We start from the raw sequence: 15,072 nt of genomic DNA on the forward strand, positions 1-15,072 counted from the left end.
TCTCTGTTTAAAATATACCAGTTGATTTTCAGTCAATGAGAGGGTCACCACCTCGTAGGTAACCCTGGACAGGAGCTACATGCGTGTCCTGCTTTCTGCCAACAGCTTGTGCCTGACGGCACGAGGGAGAATGCGAAGCAGTGAATGTGCTTTTATGAGACATGATAATTTGTGCCACTGAGCTTGCTCCGTGGAGCTGCGTTTACAGCAGGCTGTAGTTGACAGTATAAAAACATCCAAATGTCCAAGTGACAGTGACAGTCACCAAAAGGCTCCAGTAATGCTCCATGGCCTGGGAGGGGAGCAGTGAGAAACATTTTTAATCATGCAAGAACTAGCATGGTGATTTTTCAAATCCAATTTGAGTATTATTCCCATTGACAGCCATTAATGAAGCTAAAATTATTTTAAAATCCCCCACAAATTGTTTGAGTAAAAGTGAGGCATTGAAAATAACTTTTTTTTTCATTTTTTATGTATTCTAAAGTGAGCAGGAAAGTAATATTACAAAAAACTATATAAATTACTAACATGTTGTTTTTCTGACTGTGCGTCAGTGTTACTGATAACGATCACCAAATAACAGTGATTTGGGTGCTGCGATGGGTTGCATGACATTATAATCTGTTTCAATCTGCTTTTCATTTTTAGGATATATTACTTTTTAGATAAACTGAGAACTGAAAATCCCCAAGAAAGGATAGTGGAATGCAAATTTATGAAGTCTAGACAGCCAGCTGAAAGCTGATTTTCTACACCTTATAAAGAAACAGACTATAAGCCAAGTTTTTATTTAGTCTGAATATTTCCATCGTTTCCAGCTGTTTGCAGAGAACTGCTGCATTTTGATTCTGCTGATAATAAAACTAAGAATGCACAAATCATTTTTATCAAGCGTCAAGTACAAATGCTTGATAAAAATGCTTCTCTGCTAAGTAAACTGAAGTGGATGAATCCTTACTGCTCCGCACTCAGCCAGAGTGTAACTAAGGGCTGGCTGCCTGCGTGTGTGAAGTTTCAAGGGGTGCTGTTCAAGTAGTGTCAATGGGACACATACAGAGATGGTTTTCACTGAGGTAATCACAGCATTGCCAGTAGCAGCCAAATGACACRGTAGATTAATTCTATGTAATGATGCATTAAGTTGATGGGGCATTCATAAGGCCAGACTCTGTATTGTTTAAAGCATGTTCTATCCTTTTCGATTTCTGTTGGCTTTGCTGGAAAGTGAGAGCTGCAGCCTAGACAGAAGCCTGTATTGGGGGACAGTCATATGCATTTCCAAACAATTCTGAAACCTTGTTCATATCTTCCCCTTCTCCAAATATATGGCATCTAAAAGAAGTGCATACTACTGGTTTAAAGAAACATTTGAGATATGTTTGCTYGTAACTGTTACGTGAAAAAAGTATAGTGACATTATTCTCTGATAGATCAATGCTCAGAAGAAACATAAGATAGAGCATCTTTCTTTGTTGATAACTGAAACAGTTCAAATCCAGTTCTAATTTGGCCTCTACATTTCTTTGCATGGCTTTTTGTATTAGCAAGTCTCTTTAAGCAGATACAGACAGAGCTGTGTTGCAGACATTTCCGAGCAAAGGCCCCTGAAAGGCAGATGTCATGTTATGTGGATGCAGACTGTTACTCAGCCTTGTATCCTGCTGGGGTTACCAAATAGGAAAAACAGACAGTTTGGATTTTCATTACAGTATCTTTTTGCATACATTAAAGTAGATAAGTGACCTAACAGTTCAAGGAAGTGGTTTGATTTTTGAGGGTCTTTGTCACACAAAATGTTTGCTGAATACTATTTATGTGACTTGCTAAGCTGGGATTGTTTTGTAGGTTTCTGCTGGAAACTCATTACTGTGAATAACAAGTAAAACCTTAGAAGTTGGGATATGATGTCCTTATCATTAAAATTTATTTTTACTATTAACTGATACTAGTTCATGAAATACATTATCAATTGTGTATTGCACTGCATATCCAATTAGACATTTTTACATGTTTCCTATATRATACTTCCTTGAAGAAACCTCCAAATGATTGTTTTGTTTCTTATAAACAAGTTCATCTATTGACTAGAATGTCAAAGAACTCAAAATACCATTTTTTATTATTGTTGCACATAGACGAGGTCTCTTGCATACTATTTAGATAGGTATGTAGCAAGGGTGAACCACGTGTGGGTTTTTCAGCCACATACAGATGAAAGTGGTATGAAGGTGACTGTTGCTCTGGGACTGTATCATCTGAGTGGCAGCTGTTGCTGGACTGTCCCAGTTCCTGGCCAGGGGATTAATGAGGAGAGGAAACGTTGCTGAGGCAAATGTTGCAGTTGCATTTCTAGCAGTCCTGCGTGCCCTGACCACCGCCATCCTGCAGGGTCCTTGGGGAGCTGCTGTCATCTCCAGCCTGCCAATGGCTCCTGGCAGTCCTGCCTCCCCTTGGCTCTCCCAAATCTGGGGAATGTCTCTTGCAGCCACAAAAAGATTTTGAGATAGGGCTCAAGGGAAGGTTGTCCATCTATATTAAATATAAATCCCAAGACTGTTGATATATGCTGAAGTTAAGGTAGACCAGGGGTTTCATTTATAAACCTGGATGACTAGAATTGAGAGTATGAGTGGTAATTAGCTGTTATGATTTAAAGTAGTTTCTTAATGTTCCCTCTGTATATTGTTTTTCATGTGAATTTTTCACAGCAACAGATGGAAAAGCTCAGGAATTGATTGTTTCTTTGGTGCGTTGCTCAACCTGCAAGAAATGAAATAAGAGTCTCAGAAAGAAACAGAAAATCACCAACCATGAAGAAAGCAGGCATCACTGCTTCACTTGAAAAATCATTCACCTGTTTTTTTGAAATTTCTCCTCCTTATATTGACTCATGGTGTTACAAGTAGAAAGTCATTTTCTGACTTCAAGGATTTTTCCACCAAGTGAAATTCCCCTAGATTATGGTGCTGGGCACACCAGAAGTATTAACACTGGACAGTTTTATGGATCATGCGGCTTTTATTAGTGCTCATGACAAGTACAAATATATTACTTGCACAATATTGCTTTAGGAGAGAGCTTCCTTAGAAAGTACCTGGAGAAGAACTTATTTCCAAAGAAATGACAGCTGAAAAGAACTAAAGTATTTTCCAAAATTGTTAATAAAAGCATAATTTGATAGGATATCATTTTCAGAAAAAATATTTTTGTGGCATGTAAAAGTTGTGACAAGAAAGTCACATTGTACCCACCTACTGCATTGTGTCTGTTTTTAGTAATTTGCAAGTGTGTTGAAACCAAAATTCAATATAGGTTTTAGGAGCAGAAGGTAAAATCATGATATAAGTTGCCCTTAGAAGGTTTATGATTGGTTTATATGGAGTATTGAGCAAAAGATTGTTATATGATACAGGTAATTAGCAGGCAGTCTGTAACGAAATGGGGTCTTGTGTATTTTGTAGAACCACTGGATGAGCTGAAGATCAGAAGTCACAGCACTGAACCACTACCAAAGCTGGAAAACAAAGAGAGGGGAGGCCATCACGGGACAGCTTCCTCCAGGGAGCCAGTCAAAGCTCAGGAATGGGATGGCACGCCGGGGCCGCCGGTTGTATCCAGCAGGCTGGGGAGATCCTCTGTCAGTCCAACCATGTTGGCTGGAAGCAACAGCTCAGGTACGTCCAAGTAGCAGAGCAAGGAATATCTCATCAATCTCCTTGTGAGCTGAAGGATCTCTAAAGATATGCAGGTGAAGTTAAACATCTATATTATTTAAACTTCCAAATAACTTACAGAATTGGCCCATTAAGTTCCTGCAGTAATAGTCCTGCGTTGTTCTGTCTGCTTGTGTTCTGTATTTGGACAAGATTGGGATTGTGGTAAGTAATGTAAACATGCCATTCAAYTTTTTTAACAGAAATAAAGAATTCCTCCTGACATTGAGGAGGGACACTATGGCAAAGAGTCCCCCCTGCCCAATTGCACCTCAGAGAGAAGTTCATAAATTCAGATATCACGTGCACTGACAAAAACACACTGTGCAGAAACAAGATTATCTTATTGATATGCACAGTGAGTGGACACAGGCAGCCTTAGCTTTATGCTTACATGCAAATCACTAGAAAAGTGGCTACAGATTTCACAAGTCCCAAATTCATATTATATCCCTTTTATCCATCAAATTGCATATATATAAAAGAGAGATTTGTTGTAAATCACTGAAATGTAATGCAACCTGTTTTATAAAATGACTAAGCCAAACACAACTGATACATGAATATATCTATGATATTTATAGCTCTGGGATAATCACTGCAGTGTCACTTTTTGAGATTTGACAGGTCACTTAAAAGAGAAACTTCCTGCCTTATTGGTTTGATTGTGAAAAATATACACTTCAAAAACAATTGGCATGTATAGTGCTGGAGCCTCATGACCAGTCTTCAGTCAGAGTAAGACCATGAATGGGCTACTCAAACAAGAAAGTGTTCCTGCAGAAGAGGTCTGTCGGAGCAGTCAGTGGCAGAGATTAGTCTTTACAGTGCTGAGCTAGCAGAGCTACAAGCCCCTCACCCAGAACATTGCTTCCCTGCATGATAATGGACCTCTCATTTTCCTTGCATTGCTGGAAATGACACCAGAAACTCAGCATAGAACTTGAGCAAACTTTACTAATGTATCATTTGCCCCAGTCTTTTACTCTGCGATTTCTTGCTACTGCCCCCTCAGCCAGTCCTGCCTGGGGCAGCAAATGTGACTTTTCTGCAAATCTCATGACTTTAGGCACAGGTTATTTGGGTGTTAATTCCTTTTGTTTACTTGTGTGATCTCATAAAGCATTCTGGTAGGTAGGAATTTGCCAGATAGCTATAAAAGCCTACAGCTTTGTTAAAAATTCTCTTCCAAGTACTTTACATACACTAAAGAGACCTTGCTCTCAGTGCTACAGTCATCTATGCTAATGCCAATAAAACAGGGGGATTAAAGGTACCAAATCAGAATAACAGGACATCAGATGCTAAGGGCAAAGGTGTGTACCCACCCCTTCAGTTCTGCCAGAYTAACAGTACTGGACAGAACAGAAGGGAAATGAGAAGTATGGAGTGAGTTCTTAGCAAAATGCAACACTTCTGTCCAACCTTTCTGTGTAGGTTTTATTTTAAAGGCTTGGTTGATCTCCAAAAGCAGACAAAACGTGTTGGCCACACTGTTTATTTGGCATCAGGAGACTGTAATAGTTGTTGAATCATGCCTTGATTTAGTTGACTGTGCCTTTGTCTTACATAGCTAGGACTTTCAAAGACTCATATGGAAAGAAAAATTACGGAAATATTTTATGGGCTGAATTTAGACTCCTTTTTTATGATGAAAAACTGTGAGCTGATTATGATTTTCCTTTCCCCACAGTTTTTATGACATTTCATTTGATGAATATTGCCTCTCATCTGCTACAAATATTTTTCCCCTGTGCCTCTAGCTGTTGCCTGAGCAACATGTTTTGCCTTTAATCGGTGGGGCATTGCATTCAAAATGCTACACACAGTTCTCGTCTGAACTTGTACATGAACTATAACAGTTCATTCTTTGCAAATAAATTAGAATTGTAACAGAATGCAACAACAAAGATTTAATCTGTATGGATACAAATGTTTTCTGGAGTCAAGGAGATACAGTAGTTCTATGCTAGCAATTCGGGACTTCTTTTTGTCACAGCGCCAAATAAAATCAGGGCAGGGCAATCCCTATTACAGTGATTTGTTGTGGTTGTAGTTGTCCTCTTTCCAGCATCATAGTTAAGAGAGAAAAAGCCTATATTTGTGTGGACATGTCCTTGAAACACCACAGTTTGCTGCCTAGCTCCTAGTTTGCACTGGGTCCAGGCATTTATTAGGCCACTGTTGGGACAGTTTGAAGAAATGGAGTTGAATTGTTCTGCTGAAAAATGGAGAGGATCTGCAAGGACTTTTCATACATGTGTTCAATGGGCAACTCTGCTGAGACACAGATTAAGTAGGAATTAGAGTGAGTCCAAGCAAATACGTGAGTGAGAGTAGTGATTTTATGTGGGTTCTCCAGATCTCTGCACCTGCAAGGATGACCGGAGGGGAGATGAGTCGTCTCCAGACAAGAACTTGAACTTCTTGTTCATTTTGTTCAAATGAGCCTGGCTTGTCAGATGCACAGGGACACCACTGTCTCTAATGACCGGCTGACCTGTCACATAATTCGTCAAGGCCACTTTCTGTCTCTTGGCATCTTATTGTTTCTTACAGGAAGTGGTGTTGGTGTTTTGGGGGCGTGCTGGCTGTTAAGAAACTCGCTGCAATTGTAGTGAAAAGCCAAAGGAGCTCTGTGAAACAGAAGGCTGGGATAGCTTCATGCCAGCAGCTTTGAAGGGTATTTTCTGGAAWGTTGCTTTTTTTTTWAAAAAAAACTGCAACCATGAAGCATTTTGCATTGCCACCTGCTGCTAGAGACAAGTACTGCACTGCCTTTTAAATCTTTCATCACGGAATCACAGAATGGCTGAGGTTGGAGGGGACCTCCAGAGATCATCTAGTCCAACCCCACTGCTCAAGCTGTTGTGTCCTATTTTTAAATCACCATCATCACTTGTCACTCAGCCAACCCGTTTAGTATTCAGGTTGAAAATGTAGCAGATAATCAGGAAGGGAGTAACTGCCCTTCCTTCATTGGAATTAGAGGTTAGGATTGTGGTGGAATTGCAAAAGTAATGAAGAGTTAAGTGCAAGCTGTCTGGGAATGCAGCGATGCTTGTGAAAGCCATGGGGCAAGATGCATTCGTCRGCACAAGAAGGGAGTAGTGGCAAAGAGTACCAGTTCACTCCAGCTGGGCCACTTCACCCAAAGACTGAATGTTCCCACCAACCCTAAATTCTCTCCTCAAAGGCAATATTAAGGTATCACTGTGCTACTAAATCCTCAGGGCATCTCCAAGTGAAGGCAACTTAATGCTGGAGGTAGAAGTAGCCCTCTGAACAAGGTCCAGCCCAGGAGGTGATGGTTCTGGAGCTTGCTTGCACTGGTCATGTTCTCAGTGCACGAGCTCTCCTAGCAGTGCCTGTCATCTAAAATAAAATAACTAGTACTGGGGACTGCACACTGTGGGGAGGAAGGTACCAGTAAGGCAGGTGGAGAGCATGCGTACGCTCTCCAGTGTGTGGAGTGTCATTATCTCAGAGCCTGACGGTTAAAGAGCACGCTGCTCTCCACACCAGTGGCATTACAGCCATTTGAAATAATGCAATTGCCAAATTGTCCATTTGGTCCAGAGCCCTAAGACTGACTTTATCCCATGACAGAAGCTTCAGAGGAAAATAATAAGAAAGTTTAAGAAAGAAAAAACACTGCCAGAAGGATTTGTTTATTCCTTACTTCATTGCCTCAGTTGTCATAGACCTGAAACACAGCAGTTTAGAACAAACCTTAATTTAAAACATACTCTGTCTAACGCATGTTTTTATCTGGCTTGTTTTTGAGTCTTGCTAAGCTTTTGGCCTTTTGATTTCTGGTACACTGAGTTCCACAGTTTTTAGTGCTCACTTTTTGAAAATAGTTCAGTTTAACATTAATTAAGTTTAACTGAGCAGCTTCTGCAGGTAAAGTCCAAAAAACATTTTTAAGTGGCAAAGTATTATTATGCACTTTCTTCACCTTGAGACTTCATAATTTCAAGTTACGTTACAGCTTACTCATCTTTTTCAGGAGACCAATATGGCTAAGCCGGTATGAAGATAATACATGCAATTCATTTTTCCAGTATGCATGTTTTCTTTTTCTTTTTTTCCTTTTTCTTTTTTGCGTGTGATTACTCCATAGCCTGTCACATCGCCTTGTTTAATTCAAAACGTGYTTCTTGGCAGCTGTAGCAAATAAGCAATATTTCTCTTTTCATGTGCAAAGAAGAGACTGTGACAGGATAAGAAGGTTCTCCAATGTAAGTGACAGCCAGAGTATTTTTTTTGAATTAAGATTAGGATAGGCAGAATGAAGTCTCCCTTGGATGAATAAAAGAACTCTTCCAGTTAAGATCCAAAAATAAAAATCATGCAGAGCTGTTGTATTTCTACAGAATATAGGAAACCATATCACAATGGTATAAAACTGATGAAAAATATTTCCAAAAAAATCATGTCTCATCTCAGCATTCTACTTTAAGAAAAATCCACAGACACCCCAAAAAAACCCTGCAACCAACCAACCTGATACATCTTTACTTAAGATGACAGCATTTGGTAACACTTTTGAAAAACAGGTCGTTTATGTTGGTGCTTAAATGCATAATTAGGTACCCAGTTTTAGGCAATCATATTTGTAATTGGAAAGTCTATATTTCTGTGTTGGGCATTTTCTCCTRAAGTTCTCATCCTTAACGCTGTCCTTTGGGGCTGTTCCTTTATGTCCATGTGTGATCCTGTTGGCATCAACCAGATTCACCTCAAACCTGAAAGTCCATTAATGCAAGTCCCATTTTAGCTGACCACATTTGCAGGTTTGCTTCAGGGGCTGATGGCCAAGATGACTGTGGCCCTGACCACTAGGACTGCTGGGAGTCTCACGGGTGCTCTGGCTCATGTAACGGGACAGATACCCTGCTGACCAGTCATCCCCTGCTAGCATTACTCCGCATCTGGATCTGACCCCTGGAGGTGGTTCAGGCCCTTAGTGAGCCGTGAGTTTTTCAAAACATGGCACAGTGTGAGGGATTTGTCATTTGAATCTGTGCAAAATAATGCTACAAAAGTTTCATCAGTTAAATATAGCAACTGAATTTTATGAACATATTCATGCTTGACATAACTAGATAAAATCTACAGAGCAGCTCTGCAGCTACCCAAAGCAATCTGCTGAATTCAAGCCTCCTGATGCCCATTGATTGCAATGGGCATCTCTAATGGCTACTCAAGTGCTCTTCATCCTCTGGCCCCTGTCCAGTAAAGCACTTAGACATATGCCTATGAGTTTTCTAGCTTAGCAGTAGGCTGTTAGCCCTTGTCAGCATTTGAGTAGCTTACAGCAATGTCAAAAAGCTCCTGGTTGTGGATTCAGAGCGGGTCTTGTGTTTGCAGGGGAGCCCTTGCTACCGTCTCCCCGGCAATTTTTATTAAGAACCAGAAGACACATGCACACAGTAAAGCAAAGTACAGTGCAGAGATGTGGCACTATGCTAACCTTATTGGTATGGATCTAAATGTATTTTAATTTGTATTATCACGGACCTTAAGCAAATGGATCCTCCTGAGAGGGTAGACATCTGTAGATGCCTTCCCCATGTGCTTATTGGGCTGGCTGGCAAAACTCTCCTGCTCTACACCACACATCACTGTCACTGAGGGGACTTCTCAAGAACTCTCAAAACTACTCATTTCAGATGTTAATACTGAGATATTTCAATATGGTCCACATGATACTTTCACTAGGTACCATCCCTTGTTTCTCTTACTTCTTTTCAGACAGCCAAAAGCAGAAGTTATTATTTCAAGTGATCATTGTACTAAAAATCCAGTTAGCTTCAGTACAGTGAATAAAGTTTACACAATTGAAAAACAACATGCTGCAGAATACAGAGCAATGAGTTGAGCATCACTTATGCGACAGACCATTTAGGGACTTTTTTTTCCACAGTAGTGTGCAGTAAGAAGCTGTTATTCACAGCACGAATTGGTGTAGAATGGAGTATTTATTCGGTTTAAAAATACTCCCACTGAAGCCAATGGAATGGGTATTAAAATCCCAGCATTTCCCTTTTAGTACATAACACAATCTCAAACTTTAAAAAGCTAGATGGAGCCTTGACTGGAACCTCTCTTGGTAAAGATCACTATGGAAATTGCAATAGTTCTCTTAATACTGTAAAATATATTACAGGGAGATAAAGAAGGAACTAATACTTCATCTGCATGTGATGGATTTTATTTCTTTGATGCTAGATGAAAGGACTCTCTTTGGCAAGGAAATGATAATCTCTTGTTGTTGTACATATATCCAAATTGGAAATTATGACACTTTTCTCTGCTTTCCCAAAGCAAAGAAAACAACTCTGAAGCAATGGCAGACAACTCCCTTGGAGTTTTTGACATACTGGGTGTCAGATTTTGCTTGTCACAGCAAAAACACTGTGTTTCTACTTAACAGTAGGGGAAAACAACCAAAAAAACACAATTTTTGTCCTCACTGAAACCACAGCAAAATTTCGGGAGGGAACAGACATGAGATCCATTATTGTATCTCTATTACTGAAGGAAACAATCAAAAGTCTGGCACACAGTCCATGTGAAATCAGAACAAAAACAAATCTAATCAAACCTTCAGAATAACTGCCCAAGTCCAAAAAAATCAAAACAACAGATTATGTACAAAATGTAAGGTTATGGGGGGGATCAGTCTGCTCTTTTCTTCATGCTTATTGCTATGTTGATTCGTGTTATGTTTGAAGACTGACTAGGGATGGGTGAATTCAATAATGCATTCGTCAAACAGCATAAATATTTTTGCTGCTTAGCCAGCTGGATGTTAACCAACCTATTAATATTTAGTTGATGAATATTCACCCATACAGATGCTTTCACTGGTCTGAGTGCTCCAGCTTAAGTGAAAAGCTCTTCTCCATACCCAACTGAATTCTGAAACATCTTAGGAAAATAAGCAGTTAAGGTGACAATGAAAAAGCATCAGTGAGGTGGAAGGAACATTCTTCAGCATGCTGCTAGTGGAGAGCATAATGTGCCCACTGTCTTGAAGTTTCCAAGAGGTGCCAGGTGATCTTCAGGAAGTGCCAGTGATGGACAATCTTATTTCTCTTGAACAATGGACCAACCAGTGGCTAGTGAAGGTGCTAGAGATCCCATGCAGGAGAGAGAGAGATTTGTATAAAGCAAATAGAGACAAAGCAGCACTGTTAATGAGGCATGAGAAAATACATTTCAGAGACACACAGGCAAAAAAGATACATGAGAAAATATGTGCTTCAAAGGCAAACTTTCTAAACCAGGATTGCAGGAGGCATGTGTCCTTCCTCTCTTCTTGAAAAGAAGAGACTGAACAGGAGATACTCTTTCAACCTGTTGTAAGGAGGCATGGTATTATTATTAGTTGTTATTCATGTTAAAGCACTATCATCCCAGCTAAAATTGGGGGCCTACTATTGTACAGACTGTATCTGCGCAGTGTGATAGTCCTTGATCTCAGTGTTTACACACTAAATAGAAAAAACGAGTGCAGGGTTGAGAGGAAATCTCATAAAACATGAGCAGGATGAACACTTTCATCCAAGCCAAAAGCCTTGGGTTGAGATGAGATGTTTCCTCGGTCATAAACAGGAAGTGTTATAGGATAAGCGTTTTTCTCAGGCGGAAACAGGTAGACCCTTTTCTCAGGAAAAAAGTTTCTTTTGGGCCAGATGTGGGGTGTCACACACTGTAGGGCAGCACAGCACACTTGTGTCAGCATAGCTCAGACACACCAGCCTTCTTCCAGGAATGCTGAGCTGCGTGGTCACTGTTGTGTTGGTGTGTTAACAGTCGTAACCTGCACCTGGGGGTCAGTGGGAACCTTCTGAAAAAATGCCTCCATGTACAACAACCAAAGGAAGGCTAAATAACTATGTAATTTCTGCGCAGTTCTTCTCTGGAATTGAACTTTCTCATTTAATTCAAAGCCACCTCCACTTCTGTAATTGCCTCTATTTTGGGGAACTAACTTCAGAATTTGCCACTGTTGAACTTCATATTTCTATCCTTTCTTCCCTACTTTCTGTCTGATCTCAATTCAGTGCCATTAATATCAGATTTCCCAGTGATCTTTGTGACCTTCCAAATCTCCAGGCACCACAGTATCCTCACTGCTTGTATACACTTCCTTCATTTTCTCTCTTTTTCATGCTTTCCCTCAGCACAATCACCCTTTGGGCTACCATCTCCTTCTCCCTCAGCTCTGGGGTGGAGAGATGAAACCACAAGCCTCTGTAACTCCCATGTATTCACTGCCATATTTAATGGGACTATAAGAGGGCACTGGGGAGGAGCAAGGAAGTTTCCTTGAAATGCCTCCTGTCTGCCTCCTGTTTTATGCCCTATAAATTAGCTTCAGAGATACCAGCAGGGAAGGAGGAGGCTGGGATGCGGGATGGGTTCTGTCCTAATTCCCGCTCTTCTGACCCCAGCTTCTTTTCATCCTGCAGCCCAAGACTTTACCTAGAAACCTAGTCTGGGTTCTCAGTTTCGAGAGGATCCAGGGCCYACCATGTTTCAGCTTACTGCAGCACTAACCAGCCTCCAGCTCACTGGTGTTTTTCTACTCTCCTCCTTCCCAGAGCCTAAAGCAAGTTGCAGATTAGGTCGGTCTGCGTCCACTTCAGGTGTGCCTCCTCCATCCGTTACTCCGCTCAGGCAAGCCAGTGATCTTCAGCCGAGCCAGGTACCATCGTTAGCCAATCGTGAATGACTTCATGTGCTGCAACATGCCAAATGTCTCACCTCTGTGTCTGTCATTTGTTACAGTAAATGATTTTTTTGTTTTTTGTCTTTATTTTCTGTGCGTGTGCGTGCATTTGTGTGTGCACATCTCTCACTGGCAATGAAATTCSCCTGGCTACAGCCAGGAGAATTTTATTTGCTCTTAATTCCTTATATCCTTTTCTGTCTTCATTCTGTAATATAAATGTAGTAAAGCTGTACTGTATGAATTGGCTGGGTTTTTTTTATTTTTTTCATGTTTTGTGTACTTTTTTACTGTCTTTAAAATTTATCAAACTTTGATAAATTTAATCTATGTTTCAGTGTAAATTTCTTTTAAATGTCTTGTCTAAAGCACTTGCACCAATGTTTGTCAATGACTTGTACATACCTTTGACTTCTGCCCAGTTGTACTATAATATTTGTGCCAGTCTTGCATTTGTTTTGAGCTCGGTGCATGATTGTATTACACTGTGATTTATCACTGTCCTGAAAATTGCTCTTACAGCAAGTTGCTTTGTTTAGTTAAGGCAGCTGGACTCTTTTCAACCATAGACTGTGTAATGCTTACAGGTCTATTAAATAGTCTGCTGTAGTTATGTTTATTGTATATTGTTAGGAATCAAAAACCAAATTGAAGAGGTAAAATCTCCTTGTATCTTAAACAGATATACTTTTTTTCCTTTCAATCAATAACCAAAATGCCACACAGACCCTTGAGAAAGAAATGTAAGTGTTTCGGTTTGGCAAGTTTCTCCAATAGAGAGAAAATGCAAAAGAAATAAAGACATGGCAAACCTATACTTACCTTTATTTTATATGCTAATACTGAAATTGTATCATTTTGCTGCACAGATGTGTATTATTAGTTTGACAGAACTAACTGCTGAGAGTAGCAATTGAGAGAAAAGGTTTCACTTAAACATAATGTGAATGCCTTCTATCAAGTTCAAAGCATTCCAGTATTGTATTGTTTGCGTGTACATGTATGGGCCTACACGTCACTGTGTATGTCTGTGGCTATACATATACACCGAGCCATAAACATATGTATAGATGTGTACACGCATATACGTATACACACACACACACACACACACACACACACCCTTAGAAGGTGAATTTTTGGTTGGCTTTCAGGGAATCAGTCCCTCATAATCCCATTGAATTTCAGTGAGATTTGAGGGGAAAGCTCCCTAGGACTGCTTTGCAAGTAATCCCATATTTAATTTTGTTGTAACTTGGTGAGTTTCTTCAAGAAGTTCTTGGCCAAAGCAAGGGCTAGAAGAGTAATGGCAATTTGCTCAACCCAGAGGGCCAACTGCTTGTTAGGAAGGTTGTATTTGGATAGTCTAGTCCATATGGGTTAAAATTCTTTAACATGCCAAATGGAAGCTATTCCACTACTTTTGAGTCCTGCTGGAAACAATGCCTAAAAGAATCTTGCACATTACTAAAACATATTTTGCATAAGAAAATCAAACCCATAATGGTGAGCCAAAATGACAGCCCATTTAAATACCATGTCAAGTGTTCCTTCATCTAAGGAAGAAATTAGGGCAATTGTACTTCCAAATGTCCCAATGTTCATGTAATATATGATTTTTTGATTAAATAAGTCTTACAGCAGGCATGATGCTTTGCTTGTTACTTAGTGGCAAAGGCACCTTGGGTGTTTTGAAAGGGTTTTAGTCTCTCAGTTTATATAAAGAAATAAACAATAAGCCTTGAAAGCAGAAGCTGGTGTGATAGGAGAGATAATGAGCCTCTTAGAAGCTGCAGCCAGGGTTCATTGAAACTGTGAAGGAAAAATCCACCTCACTTAATAAAGAAGAAAGGAACAAAGATGATAAGGGAAGTTTTCAAGKGACTGTAGAGGGTATTCTTGTTTATTTAGTAATGTATGGTGTGGACATGGCTTCATGAAAAACAACAAAAACTGGTAAAAGCTTTTTTTCCACGTAAGTCTTCCCCTTAAATTGTCAATCTGTTATTGTCAGTCTGTTAAGTTGTCATTTATTATGATGGCGTAATTTTTCAAAAATGTGGACTTGATTCCAGTTGAATGGCAAAAGTCTCATTGTCTCTGTGGCAGATACAGACATTACTTAGATTCTTTTCTTTATGCACCTACCTATTCTATCTATCTTAATGTGCAAATGATCTGTGGCAGGTAAAATGTGTTTGGAAATGGCTGGGATGTTAGCCCATTCTGAGTCTGATGGATTGTGGCATAGAGGCTATTTATTTTTGTACGCTGTGGCTATTATAAAGTATTGATACTGGTTTCCTTAACCACATCATAATCCGCAAAGTTAGATTTACAAAAGATTAAGAGGACACTTTTTATGTGAGATGGACGCAACTGACTTTCACAGAGGGATACAAGATAGAGGAGTACATCAGGGAAAGGGCAGATTACTGTATTAATCAGTTTTCTCAAACCTTCATGGATCCCAAACTGATGTTTTTCAAAACATTTATGCTGTTTGGGAAGAACTCAGATTTGCAACTGAGTTCTCCAAGGCCCGTCATTTTTAATACAAAATGATTTTTGTAAGTGGTGAGTAGGCTTAGTAATTAAAAATAAGTCTGA

At 39.8% G+C, this 15,072-nt stretch overlaps 1 protein-coding gene across 1 annotated transcript in view; it reads left to right on the plus strand.

Annotated features, from left to right (window-relative positions):
* The window catches only part of NYAP2 (neuronal tyrosine-phosphorylated phosphoinositide-3-kinase adaptor 2), a 141,635-nt gene that overhangs the window by 101,604 nt on the left and 24,959 nt on the right, over positions 1-15,072 (plus strand). The window contains exons 4-5 of the mRNA XM_026073086.1: positions 3,465-3,677; positions 12,335-12,438. Coding sequence (XP_025928871.1) covers positions 3,465-3,677; positions 12,335-12,438 — 317 coding nt within the window. The remainder of the gene's footprint in view (positions 1-3,464; positions 3,678-12,334; positions 12,439-15,072) is intronic.

This window comes from Apteryx rowi, unplaced genomic scaffold (assembly GCF_003343035.1).
Source record: "Apteryx rowi isolate R43461 unplaced genomic scaffold, aptRow1 scaffold_36, whole genome shotgun sequence".
Taxonomy (NCBI): domain Eukaryota; kingdom Metazoa; phylum Chordata; class Aves; order Apterygiformes; family Apterygidae; genus Apteryx; species Apteryx rowi.